Genomic DNA, 24611 nt, shown 5'->3' on the forward strand with positions numbered 1-24611 from the left:
TATTAGTAATTTGTAGTCTTGTGTGCACCAAATGCCACTCCCTCGCTATTTCTCAGGAGCATTTATGTAAGGAGCATCAGGGTGAGATATGAGTATGTAGCCCTTCACATTTGCATGTATTTATATGTTGACTACTTGATTCTGACATATCTTACAGCGTCCCAATGGAAATGTCCAGCAAAGGACCAATCCCTCCGCAATATACAGAGAAACCGCAGGCGCCTAGGAGACTCCGGTCTACCTGCGACCGTTGTACGGTGCTCAAAGTCCGGTGCGACAAGAAGAAACCCCGCTGTGAACGATGCGAGTCAGTGCAGCAGCATTGTGTCTACGGTCCGTATCGGTGGAAAGGACGGTCGACACCAACCCAAGCTGCAATCACGAGTTCTGATATTCGAACTGGAAGACAAGTCCCTTTCAACGGAGTAGAAGGCTTTAACCAATCAACAGCTCAAGATATACAGGTGGCCGAACGCATACTACCAGACGGTCCTATGCGCTCGTTGACGGACCTTTCTCTATTTCCAGGGCTGGAACCTGTCTCATTTGACTTCCACGGTGAGCTCGACGGTATGTACATTGGGATGGGCGATGATGACAGGAAAGAAATATCGGCTAGGCCAGCTCCATTGGACTACTTTGGCATGACAACAAACAGCCTACCAGGCCAACTGGAGATCAAGTCTTTGGCTTCCCTCGGAGGAAGTGAATCACATCACCCGGTAGAGGCTGGTATGTCAGAGTCTTATTTTTCATCTCCAGATTCTTGGGCATCAAAGAATGCATGTCCATGTGCTAGTTCAGCATTCAATATATTGCAAGAGATGTACCGCGCTGAAGCCACATGTCGATTGGAAAGGGGCTCTGGCCTGCCATCGAACGACCACATCCTGAAGATTAACCGCACGGCAGCACAAAACCTGGATCTGTTCTTATCTCGGGACTGTACCGACTGCCTCGAAGATACCAACATTCCTCTCTTGATTGTAACCACTATGTCAAAGGCAATATCATGGTACCGAGCCGTGTTCGACCGTATCGATCAGTACTCACCCACCAAGAGCCCTGTTAACCTCATGGAACCTCTCCCTGTTACACCAATATATTTCGGTGACTTTGAACTTGATATTGTTGCTGAGCACCGTATCACAGCTCAGGTCCTGCTCTGTGAGCTTGGATATTATAGCAAAGTTCTGTCCTTAATAAGAGAGAGTGCGCTCGGAAGAACGCGAGATGGGCGAGAACCAATAGGTGCTTTTCTTGGGGCTGTTTCTCACTTTCTATCAACGACACTGAATGACTTAACAAGTAAGGTGGATGACTTTTGCACTTCTAAACCGTCCTTTACCGTTTGTTAGGAAAGCAATCGTGCATATATCGCGAGGCAGTGTTGAAATATTTGGCTGTCTAGTACCGTCCGTATATCCTGCCCTGACTATTCCTACCTATCAAGTACCTAGGTCCGAAGTTCCTTAACATCTGGTCTGGCATAATAGAGGCTTAGTTTGCTCAAGTACAGTCAATTAGCCTAGCTTCGAGCATTTTGCTCCCAGCATAAGGCTCCGCGTTAGTCCTTTTCTCTCTCATGGGAATACCTCCACTGTACCTCTATAGAGTATCACTCTAGTGGCCGGCAATTGGACGCGAATGTAACCCAAGAAGGCGCTCTAGCAGACAGGACTATCTAGCTATATTTAATGACTATTACTCACCATACGCCTACAGAACAGTCTCACCCAAACCGTGGTACGGTCACATCAAGGATTTTCCAATCTAGTTCACTATCAATATTGCAACCGCGAACTACGACTACCCGTTCTATTTATAGCCATTATACAATTAACAAACCGACTGGGTCACTGTCGGCTTCATCCATGGTTGTATGCCAACATCTAAACAAAGGCAGTGAATATGTTTTGAGAAACAGGGAGACATTGAACCCTAGAAAAGCAAACTGAAAGCTGTCAGGTTGGTGCCTTTCACACCTTGCGTGTTCCCATGAACCTCCCCATGCTGTGGATACCATGGGGATGGCTTGCCCTATGGTCGCGATGAGCTAGTTGCTTTGCGAATAACCACCTAATAATTTCCTGTATGTAGACCAGCCATGGCCTCATTTCAAATAATGCGCTTACGATGCAAATAATACAATGCAAAACCAGACTTGAGCTCGCCCGCCGAAGGCAATCCTGCGCACTGTTCCCTAATATCAACATCGTGTCTCCAACTGCCTGACAACACTCTCTTCAATCTCATTGCCCCAACGGTTCACTTAACACATTGTGAAGTTTAAAAGCCGACACTGGGTGTATAACCGCGAGCCCCCGTTCCCTGTTACATTAATCGAGGGCTTTTGTGGTATCCTTCGTCATCTCATATTCTCAAACAGTCCGGAAGACCGCAGAACCTGCCTCCCAAAATGCTATACTTGGAAGGGTCACCCTAGTCGTGGAGTACAACTCGAGCCCTTGTCCTCCTGACGTCAGCTTGTTTAATCTAGCCTGTTCTTCCTAGCTTATGCCATTGTAGAACGATTGTTGCCCAATTAGCTGGATTCACGAAAGCCTCCATCGTATTAGAAAGCCACCCCTATGAGCGAATCGCTTATGATAGTCGAATCTGTCATCGAGTACTGAGCTATCTTCATCCAGTTCTTATACACGTGGCTACGCTGACCTCTACTTCGCAATGTAAGAAACCATCTTTGCGGTTCTCCGCGGGACATTTCCCACGACCGCGTGCGCCATCCGTCAGACAAGTGAAGTTCAACGCTCGGGTTACTCGTCATTTGAGTACACTATGGACACCGAGGGGGTCATCTAGACCTACGATGTACGGGTAAGAGCCTGAGGATACCCAGTCCCTTTGGTTGAAAAAATCCTTGTCTATAGCAAAGATACATAGTTCGATGCTTCGGCCACGCTCGTGCCAATGCTTTTCCACTAACGGTTATACAGTAATCCGAGAAGGCAATATACGAGATTCCTCGTCTAACACATCCTGAACCAGCTTAGTAGTGGCACCGATCCGACACTGAATCCCCCGCATGAATCAATCCAGCTGACGGAATCGGCCTAACAAGCTCCAAGGTCCCGGCGCAGAGGCAATAGGTTATCATTATTAGTGCTGGCCTAGCGGTATTTACGCCTGCGAACGATCTTCTAAACAATGGGATCGACTTCGGCGTATACGAGTGCGACAACCTAGAGTTACGGCGGACAGGCTGTCTTATCCGGATGATGAAGACGCAAATAAGGGCTTTCTAGCTTGCCCATTCAGGCCACAGGTAGCCACTCTCTACAGGAGGTTCTCTCTGACTAGTGGTTGTCTATCTACCGCACCTGCGATCTATCCCTAGTAGTTTGGCCTTGCCGCTTGCCGGGTTACGCTAAAATTGCGTCGATCAATCGCTTGGTCCTGTGCGATGACCTAGTAAAGCCAATCAAGTGAGCTAGCATAGTTCTTTTGGGAAGGCTTTCAGTCACTACGAGTTTCTGCTTGAGCGGACAATGAAAATGTGGTGGTTTACTTCACAGATGGGACTTACGACCGGTGCGACCTACAAATTGGAACCGATGGGAGTGCCTCCAAGTGTGCTAAGCGCTGTGGGAATTCGATGAATACTCGATACTCAGTCAGAAACAGACCAGGAGCAGGCTAAGGCTTGTAATCTGGTGGAAATAACCAGTCACTGGTCAGTCCACGTCAAGGAGAGACTACCTCTTGCTCGCAATCAGAATAGTCGCACTATGGTCGATGGTGAATCGACAGATAAAGCTGCCGACAACATGTAGGCTGCTGGGAATTAGCTGTTCAAGGCACGACCTAATCGGCACTGTTGTTAACCCTGTATGTTCTCGTGAATTCCCCATGATACCCCTTTGCTGAGATTCTTGTCCAGCCATATCTTCTTGACAGTATGTTTGATATTTAGTTACGATATTCGCCATCGATGCAATCCTGGTTGCAACTCTTTGCAATTCTTCACAAAGTTCAAAGTTGATATGTTCCGAGGACGCATTCCGGGCTTGAAGTGGTACACCTTGTATTGAGTGGTATATTGACTCACATATCGTTGAAGTCCTACAGAGGCTGTTATCATACTATTCTTCCTCTCTCTCTCTCTGGCTATTCTTTCATCTTTACTATTATTAGTATTATTATTCTCACTCCCCTCTTGTGTGTTGTGATGTGTTTCGCTGGAATCGCGTCATCCCCGAATTATATATATTCAAGGGTGATTATCTTGTTCTTGAACAACAATAATTGCTGTTTTGACTACTCTCAAGTAATACTGACACACAGCTTGACTGATTCTGACATCTTCATACATAGGTAATTTCTACTTTAAAGTAGCAAAGTCACAATACTTCAAATTCATTCCACACCCAATCCTACCAAACCCAGCAATAAAGAACCCAATATGCACAAAATCAGGTGAGCTGACTAACTATACAGCACTAGTTATGCAACCCCCGCCAAGTAGCCCTGAGACAAAAGCTCCACCACTTAATCTCCATTAATATAAAAAAAGTATATGCAAGCCAGAAAACTCGCCACAGGACACAAATTACGTCAGTTAAGCTAATACAAGAGGAAAAACAAGAATTTGAGCGAAACGGAGCATCCCAGGACATTTTCTCTCCGAGAAAATATATCTCGATGGGTTTGGCTGGATGCAACATCCTTTGTCTGGACTGCTGCTTGGACCGTGACACTCTGCCCGAAGAGATTTGTGGATGGAAGGTCAGAGTAACCTGGCGTCAGCTAGGTCTATGTGGCCCTGGATACGAGGTAGTTATGTATGGAACCTCCATAGAAAGGGTTTTTAGTGGATAGGTGGGTGAATATGAAAAGAGTCCCTGGTAGCCCAGCAGAACCATGCCGATATGTCTGCCTGGCGACGACCATAACGACGTCTATGGGGCGAGTATTATCAGAGATCTACGTAGGTGAGATATGTACCGACAAGGGTCTAGCGGAAGAATGGAAAAGTGCAAAAAAAGAAAGAAGAAACCCCTGGCGGGGGTCGAACCCGCAACCTTGAGATTAGACTGTGAATGGATTAGTAAGGGAGTTGCAATTGGTGAATTTATATGTTGTGAACTTACAGTCTCACGCGCTACCATTGCGCTACAGGGGCCAGTAGGTGATTTCTGACACCATTTTAACAGCCTAAGTCTCAAATATGTGTATTCTCCACATACCGGCAATCGTCATCGTGGCAGATTAAACGAGATTGAATGATAGGATCTGGAGCCGGACCCACCATGTTTTCGCTGTCAGACATTAATTAATTTCTAGAAGAAAGACTGCTAGCAGCTAGTGTCATTATTGCGTCAATCCGCGGGGAAATCCGAATCTATTAAATATGTAGATAGTGATGCTTGATTTGCATGTTGTACTGCATGACACTCCAACACTAATAATTTGGATACGTAGTCTATTCTACACAGGACACAGGATATCCCAAGAATCTCCACCAAGAAAGAAAAACCCCACCCCCCTGACAAAGATAAGTGGATAACCACGCCTCTGAATCTCGGCATTCCTGTCTCTTAACCTCCAAGCGGCGGATGAGATCATACCCACCCCTGCAGGCCTCCAATCGGAGAATTTACAAGCCCACACTGTCTGCCGCGCCGTTAATATCATGCCGATCTTTACTGCTCACTCGTCCGAAAACTGTGGATTGGTTGATCGCGCAGTCGTTGCATGATCGGATTGACGTATTGATTTGGATGACGTGAGGTGGGTTTCAGGTCCGTGTGGTTGTGTCTGGACCCATGGGTAGGGTTTCGCTGGCTTAGCAGGTACTGGTTCTGCTAACGTAGGGTATCTACTACACAGCTGTTTTGCTGGCGGGGTTTGGTCGAGGATGGGTGCTGTTGGAGTATTATCTGTGAATTGAATGAATTTAATATGTACTATTTTATGTACTATTTTATGTACTATTTACTGTATATAAGGCTGTGGGTCTGGCTAGCCTTGATGGAGTCGTATCGGAACTATTTTAATATACTTTCAGAGGGACTAGCACCTCAAGGTTAATTCCCTTGGTCTTCCTATTCGATCTTGTCCTTTCTGTCTATCAACTGACTGACGTAAATGGTGGCGAGGTTCGGGCGAGCACAAGTATCACAGCTTAGCAGGGCTGGAAAGTTAGTATCTGACGCTGGAGAGTCCATTTCTATGTTCTCACCAACTTTTCAATATATTCTTCTGTAGCTTCTATACTGAGATCTTAATATCCAGCAGAGTATAGTGGAGTATGGAAAACAAACGTGGACTTTCTGAAGTACAGAAACATCTAGATATATCTCTTTCACACCAGTTTCACCATACCTCAAACCTTATGTCAAGGAAATTCCCCAAGTATACAGAAGCTCTAGTATAATTGACCTATAGGCCCAACATGACGTATATGGATCTCTGATGCCGATGGACATGACGTATGTGGATCTATGATATCTTGTATTCAAAGCTTTGTTGTAGTTATTTAATAGCTCAAGCGTTCAGTATCTGGGCTGTTTGTATCTGCAATTTTTTCATGATTAAAACGATCCACACAATCTCACGAGCTTTAACGAATACTATACCTCCATTATCCATTAATCGAATTCCCTTACCCTACTGAACCTCCCAAGATAGGACAGCAACTGACATCGCCCTTCTCACCACTGAAGACGCCCTTCAGGTTACGACCACCATCACACTTTACCCCAGAACCAAACATGTCGTCTCCCACAGTGCAAAGAGCCACTGGCACTCCTCGCAAGCTACGTGCCGAATCCGGCTCCAGCGCCGGAAATATCGCCGAACAGAGCCCCTCTAAACGAACACCCCAGAAGCTCCAAGTCCGAAGCCGCAAGCCGATCGAAGAAGACGTCCCCGAAGAACCGGCTACCCCGTCCCCGAAACCACGGAAGACTGTTCAGGGTGAGCAGCGTGATGCTCCCGAAGAGACACAGTCGCAGGCTTCCGGGTCTGCCGGGGGGCTGGGAGGACTGGCTGGTGGTCTGACCGGGCAGGTGAAGGATACTGCTGGGGCATTGACGAGGAGGGGTGAGCAGACCGTGGCGAACGCGACCGGGGTTGATTTGTCGTTCTTGAAGGGGCTTGAGGTTAGTGAATGGGGCCAGGTACTGGGTGATGATGGGAATCCTGTTGGTCGCATTGTGGAGGGCGAGCCACAGGATCTTGTTGGATATGCTGTTGGGGATAATGGTGAGATCCTGGATGAGGATGGCGACTTGATTGGTCGTGTTGAGGCTCTGCCGGAGGCGATTCAGGAGAATACGGACCAGGCGAAGAAGGCTATCGGTGGTCTTGCTGACTTGAATGGTATTCCGGTGTCTGAGGGGGGTTTCATCAAGGATGAGGCTGGAGAGACGGTTGGTAAGGTCGTGGAAGGGGATGCTCAGGATCTCGTTGGGTACGCGCCCAATGAGAAAGGCGAGATCCTTGACGATGAAGGCGACCTTGTCGGACGGGTCGAGCCTGTGTCCAAGGCTGCAAGTGCTACTGGAAGTGTTGCAGATTCTCAAAAGTCGAATTCCCAGGGCACCAAGAGTGTTGGAAAGAGCGCCAGCGAGGAAGTAACAGAGGAGGTTGACAAGGATGATTCCGCCACGAAGGATATCGAAGACACGGCGGAAGAGAAAGTCGATGACGCCGAAGAGCAGCTGCCTCCCCTCTCCACACTCGAGGGTTTGAAATGCAACAAACTGGGCAAGATCATCAATCCATCGACTGGAAAGCCAGTCGGTGAACTGGTTGAGGGCGATCCGAAGAAGCTTACTCGGCTTGGTGCCACACTTGATGACCAGGGCCAGTTCTGGGATAACCGTGGAAATGTAATTGGGCGTGCCCAAACAATTCCCCACCAGGATTATAGTGATGAGCCTCCCTTCGCCGGCTTAGATGGCCTCCATGTCGTCGAGGACGGATGGGTTGAGGACAGCAAGGGCAAGCGTGTCGGCAAGATCGTTGAGGGTGAACCTAAGAAGGTCCTCGGTCGTCCTGTTGATGAGGATGGAGAGGTCACTGACCAGCATGGCAATGTCGTCGCAAAGGCCGAATACTATGAGCAGCCCGACGAACCAGAGCCTGAGGAACCTGAGGTGGTCGACCTATCAAAACTGGACGGATTGACCTGCAACAAACTAGGATACGTTATGGGACCCAACGGAGTACCAATTGCACGTGTCGTGGAAGGAAACCCTAAGGAGCTCGCCGGTAAAGAAATCGATGATGGCCAGATCTGGGACGGTCGCAAACCCATTGGACGCGTTGAGCTTATCCCTGAGAATGAGCGTGAGAAGAAGCCTGAAGGCCCGTTCGCTGGCCTGGAGAACCTGGTTGTGAACAAGAAAGGATTCGTGGAGGACACGGATGGTAACATCGTCGGCAAGGTCACTGAAGGCGAATTGAAGAACCTGCGCGGGCGCACTGTGGATGAGGATGGAGACATCATCGACAAGTTTGGTAATGTCAAGGGACATGCCGAGCCATACGAGCCTCCAGAAGAGGAGGTAGTCGAAGAAGACTTGTCAATCTTAGAAGGTAAAACCGTCAATAAGGCCGGCAATGTCGTGGACGCCCAAGGAAACGTCTATGGCCGAATCACCTCGGGTGACAAGCGACTTGCTGGACGGAAGGTTGATGGCAAAGGCCAAATCTGGGGTGACGATGGCAAGGTCATTGGTAAGGCCGAGCTTGTCCCTGGCGCTGAGCAAGAGAAGCCCGAAGGTCCCTTCTTCGGCTTTGATGACGCGGAAGTTGGGAAGGACGGTGTAGTCACTTCTGGTGGCAAGATTATTGGCCGTGTCATCGAAGGTGATGCCAAGCGACTCCAGGGACGCAAGGTCGACGAAGATGGAGATATCTTGGATAAGAATGGAAATACTATCGGCCGAGCAGAACGCTGGGAGCCGGAGGAGAAGCAACGAAGCGTCAACCCTATGGCTGGCCGCAAAGTTACCCGCGAGGGTGAAGTACGTGATGTTGATGGTAACCTTATCGGAAAGCTGACCTCCGGCAACTTGGCTACTCTCGTGGGCAAGGAGATCGATGACAATGGCTTTGTCGTTGACAATGATGGCAACAAGCTTGGCGAGTGTACCCTGATCGAGAATATCCCCGAGGAGAAGGAGGAAGAGGTCGTCGAGGAGGAGCCAGGCCCGTCGCCAGAAGAGCTCGAGGAGCAGAAGAAAGCTGAAGAAGATAAACAGCTGGCCAAGAAGATGAGCGCCATTATCGGACAAACCTTGGATCGTGTTCGACCGATCTGCAAGATGATTACCGAGGTACGCTAAGGAATGATATAACTTTCGTATCAGAGATTCGCTAACACATGCACTAGCACATTGAGAGAGCCGAGCGTACCCCGAAAGAGGAATTGGATGAGGAAAAACTGGTAAAGGATGTCAAGCCACTGCTGGAAGAGGGAGGCCGAATCCTCCAAGAATGCAACGGCGCTATCCGAGCCCTTGATCCAGATGGTCGTATCGCAGCTACAGCAAAGGCTCGCGCTGCTTCACACGAAGCGTCTCCCGAAGAGTATGCTCTCGCCGACCAAATCAAGGAAATGACAGATACCGTCGTTAGTTGCATTGAGAACGGGAAAAAGAAGATTGCCGACATGCCTCATGCGAAGAAACAGCTCAACCCCCTCTGGGCCCTTCTCAGCGAGCCCTTGTTCCAGATCATTGCCGCTGTAGGCTTGCTGCTGACTGGCGTGCTTGGGCTTGTTGGTCGTCTACTTGAGGGTCTCGGCCTGGGACCTCTCGTGAATCGCTTGCTCGGCGGCTTGGGCCTTGACAAGTTGCTTGATAGTCTGGGCTTAAGTTCTATCACTGATGCCCTTGGCATAACTGGCAAGAAGAAATAGGGGTTCTTTCTGGGTTCACAGTTCTAAACGATGCTACTTTTGCTTGTTTTGGCGATATTCTAATATTTGTATTAATGTATCATTTCAATAACCGACAGAATGAATAGCCTAACGATTCCTAGTTTACAGATTGCGTTAACATTGGTGTCTTGATTATAGTATTTCAGAGTAAGTTTCAACAAGGACTATTGCAAGAGCAAGATATAACTAGTGGTGAAATGAAAGAAAAAAAATAAAAGATAATAGCCATGATAGGATTCGACTACAGTCTCCTGATTCGTAATCAGACGCGGTAGCAGCCAGTTCCGCCTCACGGCGTATGTACAAAATGCTAAGTCTATACCCAAATTATGTAGCCTGGATTTATATGACACAAGGGAATAGCTGTTCTTCAATCGTCCAGCAGTTAGCCCTAACTATTTCGAATCATGATTTTTCACTTCACCAACCTCCACCCCTGGACTACTTATCTACCTGATATCCTTAGGATCCATGGTCAAAGCACCTTTTCCACTTCTGGAGAGCTTTTTGAGGACGGTCTTGTAACAGTTCCATTTAAAGATGTACTTTCTACCCATACTACCCGGCTTGGCCTCTGTTTAAACCATAATCTATCGTGCTCCCTCCATACCTAGAGCCTAGGAAATAAAGGAAAGACACAGAATGCAAATGATTACGCGACAGGTGCACGAAACTCCAACACACACACTCGTCCATCTGCATACCAAAGGGCAAGTGTATTCCCTTCGGCCTTGGAACCAGAAAATGGAAGATAATCAAAAGGGAGCCATAGCACCTTCTCAGATGCAAAGGTCACCCAGTGATTCTCCACGGATAGCAAGGAATTTGATTCTATCGTCTGGCTTTCCGGTGAAAAGGTGACCGGGCTAGAATGATCCCCCAGAGTGCGCAGATGTTGACCGGTTTTGGTATCCCAGAGCTTGATAGTGTTGTCGTAGGAGCCGGAAGCAATCATTGGGCTATCCGGTGAAAAGGACACCGACCGAACCGGACCAGAATGACCCCGTATGGTGCGCAGTTCCAGGCCTGTTGTTGTGTCCCAGAGCTTGATAGTGCTATCGTAGGAGCCAGAGGCAACTGTCTGGCTGTCTGGAAGGAAGGTCACCGATCGAACTATCCCAGAATGGCCCTCCAGGGTACGCAGTTGCTGACCTGTTTTGGTATTCCAGAGTTTTACTGTCTTATCATAGGAGCCAGAGGCTATCATATGGCCATCGGGTGAGAAGGCCACCGCACCAACTAGGCTAGAATGGCCCTTCAGGGTGCGCAGATGCTGACCGGTGTTGGTGTCCCAGAGCATAATAGTATTATCATAGGAGCCGGACGCAACTAGCTGACCATCGGGTGAGAAAGCCACTGATTGAACCCAGTCAGAATGACCTCTCATGGTGCGTAGCTGCTGACCAGTATTGCTGTCCCACAGCTTAATAGTATTATCGTCGGAGCCAGAGACAACTAACTGGCTATCCGGTGAGAAGGCTACGGACACAACTGAGTCAGAATGACCGTCTAACGTGCGTAGCTGTTTGCCGGTCTTGCTATCCCAGAGTTTAATCGTGCGATCATAGGAGCCTGAAGCGATTATGTGGCTATCAAATGAAAAGACCACTGAGGCAACTGAGTCGGAATGCCCCTCCAGGACTCGTAGCTGTTGACCAGTATTGGGATCCCAAAGCTTGACAGTATTAGCCTTGGAGCCGGAAGCAATCATCTGGCCGTTCGATGAGAAGTCCACTGACACAACTGAGTTGGAATAGTCCCAGGGATTGATGGTGTTATCCTTGGAGCCGGAGGCCAATACCTGATCATCCGGTGGGAAGAGCCCCGATTGATCAGCGGAATGACCCTTCAGGCTCTGGAGCTCCGCGCTCCAAGAACCCCCAGTGTGTGGTACGACATGAACCCATCTTTGGCTTTCCTGAAATGTTTCGTAAATAATGCTGCTTGGCGGCAAGAACGCAAGTCCGGAGCAGTATAGCTGGAGTGGGAAATCCGTGCAGATGTAAATAATTCTGAGCACAAAAAGCTTTGCATCACGCAAGAATGACGAAAGCTCGAGACATAAATCGCTCTATATGTTCATTAGCCATTGTTCCAAACGGCATATACCAACCTACCTGTGCTGTTGACCATAGTGTGTTTAGTATGTTGACCACGTCCGATAATAAACCCATCAAGCTCATCGCCTCCAACCAGTGAAGAAAGTGTCCTTTTAGGAATGGAAGCACTTCAGTTTGATATACCTGATCTCTTCCTTGATTGAGATGATACGCCCAGTAGCGGCAGGAGTACTGCAGCTCTGCTGAGAGACAATTATCAATACTCTGACGATCAATTTCTGCACGTTGTGTGCCGTAACTTGGTAGACCACAAATATTGTGTTTGAGACCAGTTTCCATGACGCGAAGGCAGTGTAATGCTATCTTCCGGTGTGATTCCTTTTCGTTGACATGGAAAATACTCGTTGTGTTAAGAAGAAATTCCCGGAATGATAAGTGTAGAATGTGGACCGGTGCATCACAGTCGTCAGGTACTCTAACAACGGAGTGGAATGCAGCTAAGCGAGAGTGGACTTTTCTTTCCTGACTATTAACAAGTCGTGCGAGAGCCCGAACGGAAAGGGGCGCTGCAAGAAGAATAATAACCCCAAGTAAATCCTGTAGCTCTTTTGCAAAGTTGCTCATTTCAGCCTTCCCCCCTAATTTGTTCAATATCGGTAGGTAGACCCTTTCCATCTGCGAGCCAGATGTAGAGGCTGAATCGTTGAGAACTGCGTCAAGACGATCTTCCGGTACCTGATATTTCTCCCCAATAAAGCGACAAATGGTAGAGGCGACGATAAAGAGAGGAACGGATCTAGACACTAAAGTCTCCGTGATATTCTCACCCGGCCAGCCAAGGGGCAGTGAATGCTCCTTCTGTATTTTCTCCAGCCGATCCTGGAGGAATAGCCGTATATCGCGTTCAATCACTGGACGGGGAAGCTCATGAAGCACCAAGTCCTGATGTTCCAGATGCTGAAAGCCAAGCCGAATGGGAAGTTCAGGTCTGCTTGTCAACAAGATCCGCAAATGTAAAGACTTGGAATTCTGCACCTGTGGCAGGATATCTAGAAGAACTCTTATGTCCTCTTCCTGTTCACACTCATCTAATGCGTCGATCACAATCACCGTGGATGTAGGCTCATCTAGTCTCAGGTTTACTAGTGGCTGAAGGAGAAGCTTGTCAAACTGTTCGCTGAGGGCTTTTGACGCAATATCCGGATCGCATTGAATCGCTGCCAGGATACCTGGTGCTAACTGACGCTTACTGGTAATCAATTGTTTTGCAACCGTTGATATAAGCCTTTTGGCATTGCCACGCTCCGCCTCACCCTTCTTAAAAAAGAAGCTTGCTCCTAGCAGCCCCTTTTCTCTCAAGGACTGTGCAACCGTACGGGCAATAGTGGACTTGCCTGTGCCTGCCATACCGTTTAACCAAAATATGCATTCACCCTCCGGCGACCCGGCCCAATCTGTGATCTGATGACGAAGCTCAGTCCGGGTCTCGGGCAGACATTTGTCTTCATGTTGATTATCATATGAGTCATAACTGGCTCCCTCTGCGATGGGAAGGCCGAAATTCTGGATAAGCGCTTGAACAGACTCTATAATTCTATCACATTGACTTAAGAGAAGTTCCGCTTGTTCATTATGACGCAAGTGTTGGTCCATTTGAACCCATTGATGCAAATATTGCTCTTGTTCTTTAACAGAGGATTGAAGCTCCCCGAGGCGTTGCTTGGTAATTCCAGTGATAGTGTCCTGTATCCACCTCCCAATACTGGATTGTTGAGCAGTTAATACCTCTGCTGCGTATTGGAGTATGACTTTATAGACACCAATAAGTGCGCGTCCTACTTCGGCTCTGTTTCCAGCGTCATTCCGGTATATTGCTTTCTCAACATAAGCACACCGGGCAAGGGTATCTGCCAGATACTCTGAAGAGTCAAACAAGGCATCGCGCAGGTCAAGTCGATTTTGGGTCATCTATAGGTGAGTTCCTTATCAGGTTTGCTGTCCGGTAATTTGCACTTCGCGATAGCTTACCGTCAAACCAAGCGAGACAACTGTCCAAGCGCTTGCTGCATAACAACTTGGATCAAAAGCCACCACGGCACTAACAATGTCTTTGAAGGATAATGCTGCATCAATTATGTTGCGGGAAAGCTTTCGAAGATCAATATCTTCGCCGGTTGACCTCCGGATCTTTATGCCCCCGTTTTGGTATCCTTCATATTGTTGTTTGGTCCCCTGAATGACTTTCTCGATTATGGCCTCGGTTGGGGAATTTCCATTCTGTTCACCGCCGTTTCCTTCTTGGATAGGAACGTATTTCAACGTTGACAAAATTTGCTGTTCCTTTCTGTCTAGTTGATCAAACGCAGATTGCCATAAATCCTGGGCTTGGTTGATGCTATGCTGGGTGATTGCGGGTGCTGCAGAAGGCAACGATGTGGGGTCAGCGTGAATCCCTGTTTTGCTAGGCTGGGGTGTTTTGGGTCTGTGGCGCAAACGGGATTTCACGTCTCTTCCCCATGCTTTTAACTCCTGACGCATTATGCAGTGATTTCTTTAGAGCTGATATGGAGAAGCTTAAGTTGCCTTTCCTGAGGACAAGACCATTGAGGATTTTTAAAGGTGGGTGAGAAGTCTTACTGCGAGATTCGATCTTACTCCGTGCGTTGGCGCGGCTGAGGGGCCAGAACATGCATAACTAGTCAGGCATTGTTGACCAACCATAGGCATAGCACAAAAGGTACCATTTAAAACTAATGCTAGTCTCTAGAGGGTTAGGATAAGCCCCAGCATAGCCGAGAAAAGCAGGGCGGGGGAAAAGGTGAGGCTGTCATTATGCAGCTGAGTCGGATAGGGTTTAGTTAGGGTTTGGGCTCATCCACACCCACTTCTAGCCCTGATTGACATTGACGTGGCCGTATCCTTCCCCAACCTCCACCTCCTGGACTATTTATCTGCATGATTTCCCCAGCATCCAAGCCTAGAGCAGCTTTACCACCAATGGAGAGCTTCTCAAGGACAGTCTTGTCTTCGTTCCATTTAAAAACGTAATTCCTGCCTACATCCCCGGGCTCTCCTCCGTTCATACCGTAGGGATGATAGATTCGGCGGTCACTTAAGATGCTGAATTTCAAGGGTACCCGAGCTTCAATTTCGCGGACTGCACCATTGCCACCACAATACTCTCCTAAACCACCGGATCCATGTCTGATAGCATGTTGACGAATAATCACAGGCGTCCTCTTCTCCACGACCTCTGGATCTGTAATCTTGGTGTTGGTAGAATGTGCTTGGATGGCATGCTCACCATCCCAACTCGGTCCAGCGCCACATCCACCTCCAACGGTTTCTCCGTAGTTCCATCCTGGTTCGATAACACCAGTATGAGGATTCTTTCCACCCATACCCCAACCAAAGCTGTTAGCGCAACCGGAGAAGGCCGCGACACAGTTGAATGCGCGTAGAATCGTATCTATCACTCTTTGACTGGCCAGTGTGCTACCGCAGATGGCAACGTTGGCATTCGGCCGTAGGATGGACCCCTTTGGGATCTTGATAGTGATGGGGGCGAGACAGCCGTCATTAAGGGGAATATCCTCGTCAATTAAACATCGTATCGTGTAGATGATTGCAGAATGCGTGATAGAGATTGGGCAGTTATAATTTCCCCACATCTGCGGTCCAGTACCCTCCCAATCGAATATAGCACTCCCTGTATCATCGATGGTGATCGAGACTTTGAGCATTGTGCCGTCGTCGAAATAATCCGTCGCTGTCAATGGCATTTCTCGTGTCTGAGCAACTCCTTTCAAGTACTTCCTTACCGCTACCTCTGCGTTGGCCTGAATCGCATGCATGTATTTATGGACAATGGGTAAGGTAAACTCCCGACAAAGCTTCTGCAGGAGAACTATTCCCCGCTGATTAGACGAGATTTGTGCTTTTATGTCAGAGATGTTGTCTTGCAAACGACGGGTTGGACTGCAACCGGGAAAATTGCCTGCATCCAAAAATGCTTGTCGCACGTCTTCCTCTAGGAAGGTCCCACTGTCGACGATCTTCATGGACCGGACGTTAATGCCCTCTTCCCATAGCTCTTTCGACTCAGGCATCATAGAGGTGATCCCGCGTCCACCGATATCAGTATGATGTCCGCGAGCCGCGACGTAGAAGGCCAGGGTTTGGCAGTCCCCGTCCTGTATAAAGACAGGAGTAATCACAGTAAGATCAGGCAGATGTGTACCTCCTGCTTCTGGGTGATTGCTTAAAAGTACATCGCCGGGCTTCAGCTTCCCGTCCCAAAGGCGGTGCTGATATTGTATGGCGTATTGCATACTACCTAGGTGAATTGGGATATGTGGGGCATTAGCAACTAGCCTACCTTCTCGCGAAAAGATGGCACAGGAGAAGTCCAGTCGTTCCTTGATACTGGTTGAAATGGAGGTTCGTTGTAGAGTGTTGCCCATTTGCTCCGCGATAGACATGAAACGATGCGAGAAAATAGAGAGTTGGATCGGATTGATAGTTTCATCCTCTCCCAAAGATGCATCGGGAACCTGGTTTCTCGACTTTTCTAGAATCACATGGTTTTCTAGGATGTAAGCATCAAATAATGGTGCAACAAATATAGTCTGGGTGGCATCGATGATGAGAGCAGGGCCATGCAGCTTGCTGGGACGTGAAAGACTGTTGAGGTGGTAGATTGGGGCATTCTGCCATCCATTGTCAATATAGACGCGCTGTGTACTAGACGAGTGTATGTATTGATCTCTCTTCTTGAGCTTCTGCACCTGCACATAAGGCGAAACTTTCGTGTCTGAGGTATGATTGCGGCCGACTCCCCGTACCTTGATGGAGTCTACTGCAATATCGCGACTCAAGACGAAGGCAAATTCACGAAGATGTGTCTGCACAAAGCTCTTTCCGTAGTCACTATCGCCTGGCTTAACTATGGTCATATTGGTGTCTGTACCAATATATCTCATGCTGAGTGACTCTTCGTATTCAATATCGCCTGCCGAAGCACCCTGAACTATCAGCTCCTTTTGCACTTTATCCTTCAGCGTCTGTATCTGGGCTTCAAGACGGGGAAGAATCTCCAATGAAAATGTACCTGCAAATGGCGCAGATGTTTCAAGTTGTAGCTCGGCTTGTGAGATGCCCACTGCTGACAGAATCGAGGAGTTTTTATGGATGATTATCCTCTCAATCCCAAGCTTGTCAGCAATGGCACACGCGTGCTGTCCGCCGGCACCACCAAAGCTAGCAAGGGCATGAGCACTTGGAGCAAATCCGCGAACTTCGGTGGCATTACGCATAGGACGGCTCATCGTTTCGTTCGCAATATCAAGAAATCCCAGAGCGACTTCTTCTGGAATGAGATTCTGCGAAGTCTGCGTATTGACTTCACGCGTGATTTCTTCAAATTTCGTTCGAGTGATATCATAGTCCAAGGGCATGTTTGCTCCAGGTCCAAATATCGCTGGGAACGAGGACGGGACTAAGCGTCCCAGGAACAGATTGGCATCAGTCACAGTCAAGGGTCCCCCTTTGCGATAACAAGCTGGTCCTGGGTGTGCCCCTGCACTTTCAGGGCCTACCGCAAAGAGACCATGACGAGCAAAGAGCATTGAACCACCACCCGCGGCAACTGTGGCTATATTGAGCATGGGGGTAATGATCTTTCTGCCTGCCACCACTGTCTCGGTAAGATAGTCATATTTGCCGTCGTAACGACAAACATCCGTACTAGTCCCGCCCATATCAAATCCAAGCACAGGGGTCTTTTCCTCGTTGTCAAAGCACGTCCGGGCGATACCGACCACTCCTCCTGCAGGTCCACTCAACAAGGCCTCATTGCCTCGGAACTTCACAGCCTGTCGCAGACCGCCATCAGAACTCATGAACTCAACCTTTCGAGGTAGTGTGCTGAACCCAGATTCAAATGCCGCGACGTAATCTTTGACGATTGGAAACAGGTAGGCTTCAGAGCAGACTGAGCTACTACGTTGCTCAAACTTTATAACAGGACTAGTTTCATGCGATGTGGTGACATAGTCAAAGCCCATTTCCTTTGCCAGCGCAGCTACCTGATCTTCGTGATTTGGATAAACGTAAGAGTGCATAAAAGCGATAGCCACAGACGTATACCCATCTGCTCTGAGATTCTCAAGAGCTTGTCGAGCCTCTTCTAGATCTATTGGCTTCAAAATACGCACAATCTCGCCGCTTACTGTGCGAACAAGATTGGGGTCTCTAATCTCCCTCGACTTATCCAGTGGAAAGGGGTTAAGGTCATAATCCTCAATGGTGACTCGCTCATTGATCTCGACAACCTTGGAGTGCAATGCCTCGGCCTTGCGCACCTTGAGCGCAAACAGCTTTGGTCGCGACTGGTCACCTATAACGCAAATATCTCGGAATCCCTTGGTGGTGATGAAAGCGAATTTCCTGCCCTTCCCTTCTAACAGAGCGTTTGTGGCGATCGTCGTACCGACGCGACATGATGCAATTCTGGAGCCATCAAGCTTCTCTCCAATAGGGATTTCTCTGCCTTCGATAATCTCCAGGGCTCTGCGAATGGCCTCTGTCGGTGCATCTCGGTAGTTCTGCGGGTCCTCGGAAAGTAGTTTGAAGACAAGTTCTTCCCTTTCGGGGACTTGGACGAGGACATCGCAGAATGTCCCTCCACGGTCTGTACTGCAGTTAGCAGTTGGAAAGACGAGTAATGATACATGTTGAAATGCCTACCGATTGAGATATTAATGTCAGGTGGTGGCAGCATCTTGGCTCTGATTTCTAATATCAAGCATCCGTTGAATATATATTTGGGTCATTTGAGGCGTTTCATGATCATAGTCTGCCATGTATATATCCATACTCGTTACGAGATTCCTAACAAACAACACTAGAATACCGGCCACACTCCGCACCTTTCGATATGTGTGAAGTCGGCGGTGATTTACCTGAATAGGATAATCTCGTCGGAGACACTCCGGTAACACTGCGATAGCGGGATGGTTGATATACAGGATAGATATCTGACTGGCCCATCAGACTCCACTTCAGCTGTGGAGCGTCCGAGCACACACTTTTAGGCTGGACTGACGTGGTTCTCCGACCAAATGTTGCAATCCCAAACCCCGCAGGTCGTTGAACAATCGATTAGAACTGGGCGACTGCTCAGAATGATGGCGGATATGGAGCCGATCCCAACGACTGCATTCGCTACCCCCAATGGTTGATTTCCGAAAGGTGCAGATTATCCACCAGCAATGAAATACCATACTCAACGCTATCGATTAAATCAATCCAGTCCCGATCGCGATGGGGCTGAGAGGCAGCCGGAGCAGCGGTGGCCGTATGCGTATCCTCCCCCAGCCTGCAACCGCTGCCGCCAGTACAAGAAGAAATGTAGTAAAACTCTACCTTCCTGCAGGACTTGTGCGGACGCAGGACGGAAATGTTCGTATTTCGCGTCTGATAGGATGGCTGCGTCGTCGCCAGAGGTCCTTCATGCTCGGATACAATGGCTCACGCAGTACATTGAGGACAACATACGTGGAGCGGCCTTGGGCCAGAATATGCCACCAAAACAGAAGGAAGCGTCACAAGCTGTCGACGAGGGTGCAGGGGAAAGGGGCTCTCCTAGAAATCCGGTCCAGTTTCAGCATAATAGTCAAGCTCAAAATACAAGCTCGTCCCTTGACAATGAGCCTGACAATGCAGAACAGAAGAAGGGGACTTCAGTGATGATCTGGAAAGGGATAGACAGCAAAGGACCACAGTCGCTGGCATGTCTTAATGCTTATTTTCACCACGTTCACCGGGCATACCCATTCGTCGATAAAACACGAATTATGCAAGTTCAGAGTGCCAATGTGAACGTCGTGTTGATCGAGAATGATGCTGACTCCATGGTGAGTTTGTCTCCATAAATTACCATCACCCCAGAGAATACAAGAAATGAGTAGTAGAAAGACTTAACTAATGAGAGGCCAGATGTTATACCTTATCCACGCCATCGGGCGGACGACGCTTCAGCGATCAGGCAAACTTAGCCCCCTGACCGGGGAAGAGGTTAAACTACCGTACTCCATTATTCTCCGATATTGCATGGAGAATGAAAGCATTGATTCAGTACAGATTCTTCTACTACTGGCCTTGTATTCGCTGTTTGATCCTCACGGTCCTGGTCCATGGACAACTGTAGGAATCCTGACCCGGCAAGCCATGGCACAGGGTCTGACTTTACAGCGTACAACGAATGTAGATCAAACCTCGCCAGCAGACGAGCCGTCGAATCGACTCTTTTGGAGTATTTACGTACTGGATCGCATGGTCGCGTCCTCTGTCGGACAGCCTCCGGGGCTGTTTGTGCCGGACGCTCACATCCCATTGCCAGCTGTAACAGTTACTGAATTTGCTTCAGCACAGCGAGCAGAAGTTTCGAGTATGTTACTGGTAACACGACATGTCATCCAGCTGCGTCGTCTTGAGAGCAAAATCACGGATGCGATCTTTCTACGTCCTCGAGCAGATGTCCGTTCCTTGACCCCTTCCGATCGCGCCGCTATCATTAGCGAGCTTCATTACGCTGTGGATAACTGGTACAGTGATGGCTGTTTGATATCCCGCCCAGAACCAAGTAATGTGAGGATCCATGACACCATGGCCTGGCTTAACGCACGTTATTATCAACTACTGATGTTGATATACTATCCGACACCGTTCAATCAACCATCACATCCCGGATCTCATGAACACCTCCTCAACGTTGTTCAGAAATATATCCATTACAGTCAGGCATTATTGGAACTAGGGCAACTGCCGCTTAACTACATAACGTTGACCCGATTCGTCCCTGCATGTCTCGTCCTGCTTTACTGCTTTGGTCATACGACGGCCATGGTGTTTTCAGCCAAGCAAGAGATACAAAGCTGTATAGCAATACTTCAGAGCTTCTCCAGCGGGTGGGAGCATGCCAGATCCTTGGCAAAAATTATGACAGACTTTGCTTCTGTGATCTCTATGTACGAAAGCCGATCTGCCAGCTGTCTTGTGACATTACAAACAACACCCGTCTTGCGACATGCCGCAAAGCCATCACTTTACCCACGCGTGCTTTCACTTCGAGCGCAGTTGATTGAAGTAGGTGGACGCATCATGGGGAAGGCAAACTGCTATCAATTCATATAAGGCTGGGATGTGGAAGCAATCAGCTCGAGCTCTCGGCCGGATACCTCGTCGTCAACTGATGCTGCCGTGACGAGGGATATTGCAGCTTTGTCCTCACCATTAGTTGGGGAAATCGGATGGGACTTCTTGTAAGGTAGCCATTAACGTCCATTTAAAAGTCCCTCGGGACTTTCCACACTTTGTGCCCGTAACCCCAAGGGTACAGAAAGTGTGGTTATGTTACGAGATCGCTGCAGGCCGCATCAAATGCTTTCGAATGTGCCCAATGACCTCAGCATTCTTCTCGACATGAACCGAATGATTTGCATCTTGAATAACCTCCAAGTGAGCATTTGGAATCAGGGATGCAATGACCCGCGACTGCGCCGGTGGGCAAATCCAGTCCCGCTCGCCGACAATTATCAAGGTTTTCGCTGTCACAGTTGAGAGGTCGTCTCTATAGTCAAAGAACTTCTCCGGCTCTGCATAGAGATCATCTGCTTTCTAGTCAGTATGGAGCTTGACAAAGAGCATATTCTACCTACTGTGTGACTTGGCGTAGAATACGGTGTCTAGATTGCGACCTAAGGCGATATCTGCATTGAAGGACTCGCTGTAAAGCGGAGCGGCTGCATACATGATGAGTTGGAACTCAAGATCACTGTCAAACTGGCCAAAAATTTTGTCTCGCAACATCCGCGTGGAGAGACCAGGTGCGCGATGCATGCGGCCCTCTAGGACTTCAATCGCTTCTGCTTCGTCTAAGAGTGTTCAGTTCATGCTCCATCTCACCGAAACAGACAATTCTGGCCCCGTCCCGTTAGAGTGTTACTTACGATGATGCGATGGCGCCGTGCCTCGGAGTATGAGGTGTGAAACATGCGAAGGATAAGTAATGGCATATTGTTGAGCAAGAAATCCACCAAAGCTTCCACCGCACACGATGCAAGGATTCTCGCCACCCACGAAGTGTCGTCGCAGTCCTTCGATATCCTCTACTAGTTGTCGGAAGCTGTAAGGCTCAGTCCGAGAGCTTCTACCATGGCCGCGAAAATCAAATGATAGTAGTCGATAGTCTGGGGATAGCGGCAGAAATGCGTGAAAGTCCGACTTGTGATCGCCTACTCAATCAAACAGTAGACAGCAACGCCATATTAGCAATAAAATCACAAATTCAAAGATGACAATAGTAGCCTACCAAAGCCCCGACCGCCATGCAGTGTCACTATTAAGGGCGCATTGGCAGGGCCAGCCAACCGGTAGGCTAGCTGTGCGCCGTTGATGGTGACGAATTCAACCATGATGAGACAAGGCAGGGAATACTAGGACAGAACGCCGAAATCTTGCCTACCATTACCTACATCAGCTGGCCTGATAAATAGCCGTATTCAGACGATAGAGATAGCTAAGGTTCCGCTAATAATTAGCACTAGAGCCTAGTTTCGCTTCGCTTCATGCACCATCGGCCCCACGCCGGTAATTTCCTATTCGGCTCAAGCACGTAACCGACTTGATTATCAGTGGGCGAATCTTGCGTGATCTCTGCGTCGAATGTTGTAAAGATTATCTGTACCTTAGCGGCCGCTTGTTCAATATGGAGGCCAGACCATTCGTGGCTAACCTGGATACATAGTGTTGAATGTGGGCGTTTATAGCTTCCCTATTGAAGTCTGTTCCAGTACCTTAAACTCATCCTATATCTGGAATGAGTATAAAGGTTGCCGTGCTTCGTCCCATGGCCGAGACTGTTACGTTCGACCTCTCCCTCGTCGCCATAAAATATTCCTGGCTTGGAGTCAACTATGAGACGACAAAACGCGGCACGGCCAGAAAATGGCGATCCCACCGTCTTACCCAATGGCTTCATTGTCCACAAGGAGCCGTTAACTACCATCTCGCGAAGTCAGGACAAACCCACAACTGAGAGTGACAACTCTATATCAATTTTGAACGAGCGCCGCTGGTTTCACTGGCATGAGCCAGGCACCTCCAAGGCAGACAAAAAGCTCATCTTCAAACTGGATTGGTTCTTGCTAAGTTTCAGCTGCCTATACTTCTTCATTAAGCAGCTAGATGGCAACAATATCTCCAATGCGTACGTCTCTGGCATGAAGGAGGAGCTAGGCTTCGGTCCAGGGAACGAGCTCAGCTGGATGAACACTTACTTTAATATCGGCCAGATTGTCGGCGGCCCTTTGTCGAATCTTGCATTAACGGTTATTCGACCGCGATTCTGGCTGCCGGGCTGCTTAGTGGCGTGGTCTCTGTTCGTACTTTTCCTTTTCAAATGCAATAAGGCCTCTCAGTTCTACGGGCTGAGATTCTGCATTGGATTTTTCGAGTCAGCCGCATGGCCAGGTGTACAATATGTGCTGGGCTGCTGGTATCGCAAGTCCGAAATGGCACGTCGTAGCGGCCTTTTCGTCATGTCTGGCGTCCTCGGCCAGATGTTCTCGGGCTACCTGCAGTCAGCCCTGTTCACTGGCATGGAGGGCAAAGGGGGCATGTCATCATGGCGATGGCTCTTCATTTTCGACTTCGTCCTCGCCGTGCCCGTAGCCATCTACGGCATCATTTTCTACCCAGACACACCCGAGAACACCACCGCATTCTACCTATCCGAAAGCGAAAGAGAACGGGCGCGCTCCCGAATCTCAGAGGAAGGGCGTACACCAGTTGGAAAGATGGACGGCACAGTATTCACGCGAATCCTCGCCTCCTGGCAACTATACACCTTCTCCCTCGGTTACGCCTTCTGGACCCTGACCTGCGGGTCATATGTCACGCAATACTTCAGCATCTGGCTAAAGTCACTCAACGTCTACTCAGTACCACAAATCAACAACATCCCCACCGCGCTGGGGGCAGTCAATTTCTTCTTCATGTTGACATCGGGCTTTGTCGCAGACAAGATCGGGCGGCGTGGTCCTGTCTGCTTCGCCGTCGGGTGTCTGTTAACATTCTGCTTTGCTGTTTTCACGGCGTGGCCCGCGTCTCGCCATCTCAAGATGGCTGCTTTTATACTCTCTGGTTGTTATGGATCCTATACGCCTCTATTGGCTGGATGGGTTAATAGCTCCTGTGGTGGAGATCAGCAACTTCGGGCTTTTACCTTGGCTTTCATGGTTAGTTTGGGTCAGGCGGTTGTCATTCCGTTTCAACAATTACAGTTTCCCAGTGGAGAGGCGCCGACTTTCACAAGGACTCATGGCTGGGTGAGTGGACTGTGCTTTGTGATTATATTGACGCTCTGGACTGGGTTTGGTATTGAACTTGTAGAGTGGCTAGTTGGCCGGAAGGAAAAAGGGAAAGGGGTTATTGTTGAGGAGTCCAATGTTGATGCCTAAGAAATACACTTGAGATCAAATTATAATATAGGATGTGTCTTTTGTCTCTTTAATTTCCATGTTTAGAATAGTTTAAGAATACCGGGCTGGGAGGCTATATGTCTCATCGGGTCTTCA

The 24611-nt window shown here is 48.6% G+C and overlaps 7 protein-coding genes and 1 non-coding gene across 8 annotated transcripts; 3 read left to right on the forward strand and 5 right to left on the reverse strand.

Annotated features, from left to right (window-relative positions):
- Nucleotides 1–5014: 5014 nt before the first annotated feature.
- AO090005t00013 lies at nucleotides 5015–5143 on the reverse strand. The gene has a single exon. It is a non-coding gene; the product is annotated as a tRNA-Tyr (tRNA).
- A 1591-nt stretch (nucleotides 5144–6734) lies between these two features.
- Nucleotides 6735–9892, forward strand: AO090005000959 (LEA domain protein; the record flags this gene model as incomplete). The annotated part of the gene is made up of 2 exons (XM_001817906.3): nucleotides 6735–9308; nucleotides 9365–9892. 2 exons carry the CDS (start codon nucleotides 6735–6737, stop codon nucleotides 9890–9892), a joined length of 3102 nt encoding a protein of 1033 aa, XP_001817958.1.
- A 673-nt stretch (nucleotides 9893–10565) lies between these two features.
- AO090005000958 (WD40 repeat domain-containing protein) lies at nucleotides 10566–12046 on the reverse strand (the record flags this gene model as incomplete). Its single annotated transcript, XM_023233859.1, has 2 exons — nucleotides 10566–11451; nucleotides 12027–12046. 2 exons carry the CDS (start codon nucleotides 12044–12046, stop codon nucleotides 10566–10568), a joined length of 906 nt encoding a protein of 301 aa, XP_023089174.1.
- Nucleotides 12047–13208: 1162 nt separating this feature from the next.
- Nucleotides 13209–14511, reverse strand: AO090005000957 (uncharacterized protein; the record flags this gene model as incomplete). The annotated part of the gene is made up of 3 exons (XM_023233860.1): nucleotides 13209–13222; nucleotides 13287–13941; nucleotides 14002–14511. The coding sequence occupies 3 exons, from the start codon at nucleotides 14509–14511 to the stop codon at nucleotides 13209–13211; spliced, it is 1179 nt and encodes a 392-aa protein (XP_023089173.1).
- A 320-nt stretch (nucleotides 14512–14831) lies between these two features.
- On the reverse strand, nucleotides 14832–18754 carry AO090005000956 (uncharacterized protein; the record flags this gene model as incomplete). Its single annotated transcript, XM_001817903.1, has 2 exons — nucleotides 14832–18664; nucleotides 18721–18754. The coding sequence occupies 2 exons, from the start codon at nucleotides 18752–18754 to the stop codon at nucleotides 14832–14834; spliced, it is 3867 nt and encodes a 1288-aa protein (XP_001817955.1).
- Nucleotides 18755–19457: 703 nt separating this feature from the next.
- On the forward strand, nucleotides 19458–21168 carry AO090005000955 (fungal specific transcription factor domain-containing protein; the record flags this gene model as incomplete). Its single annotated transcript, XM_001817902.1, has 2 exons — nucleotides 19458–19889; nucleotides 19972–21168. 2 exons carry the CDS (start codon nucleotides 19458–19460, stop codon nucleotides 21166–21168), a joined length of 1629 nt encoding a protein of 542 aa, XP_001817954.1.
- A 219-nt stretch (nucleotides 21169–21387) lies between these two features.
- Nucleotides 21388–22448, reverse strand: AO090005000954 (alpha/beta fold hydrolase; the record flags this gene model as incomplete). Its single annotated transcript, XM_023233861.1, has 4 exons — nucleotides 21388–21644; nucleotides 21693–21908; nucleotides 21984–22268; nucleotides 22346–22448. 4 exons carry the CDS (start codon nucleotides 22446–22448, stop codon nucleotides 21388–21390), a joined length of 861 nt encoding a protein of 286 aa, XP_023089172.1.
- Nucleotides 22449–22949: 501 nt separating this feature from the next.
- Nucleotides 22950–24494, forward strand: AO090005000953 (uncharacterized protein; the record flags this gene model as incomplete). The annotated part of the gene is made up of 1 exon (XM_023233862.1): nucleotides 22950–24494. The coding sequence occupies one exon, from the start codon at nucleotides 22950–22952 to the stop codon at nucleotides 24492–24494; it is 1545 nt and encodes a 514-aa protein (XP_023089171.1).
- Between the last annotated feature and the right edge of the window lie 117 nt (nucleotides 24495–24611).

This window comes from Aspergillus oryzae, chromosome 1, assembly GCF_000184455.2.
Source record: "Aspergillus oryzae RIB40 DNA, chromosome 1".
Classification (NCBI taxonomy): domain Eukaryota; kingdom Fungi; phylum Ascomycota; class Eurotiomycetes; order Eurotiales; family Aspergillaceae; genus Aspergillus; species Aspergillus oryzae.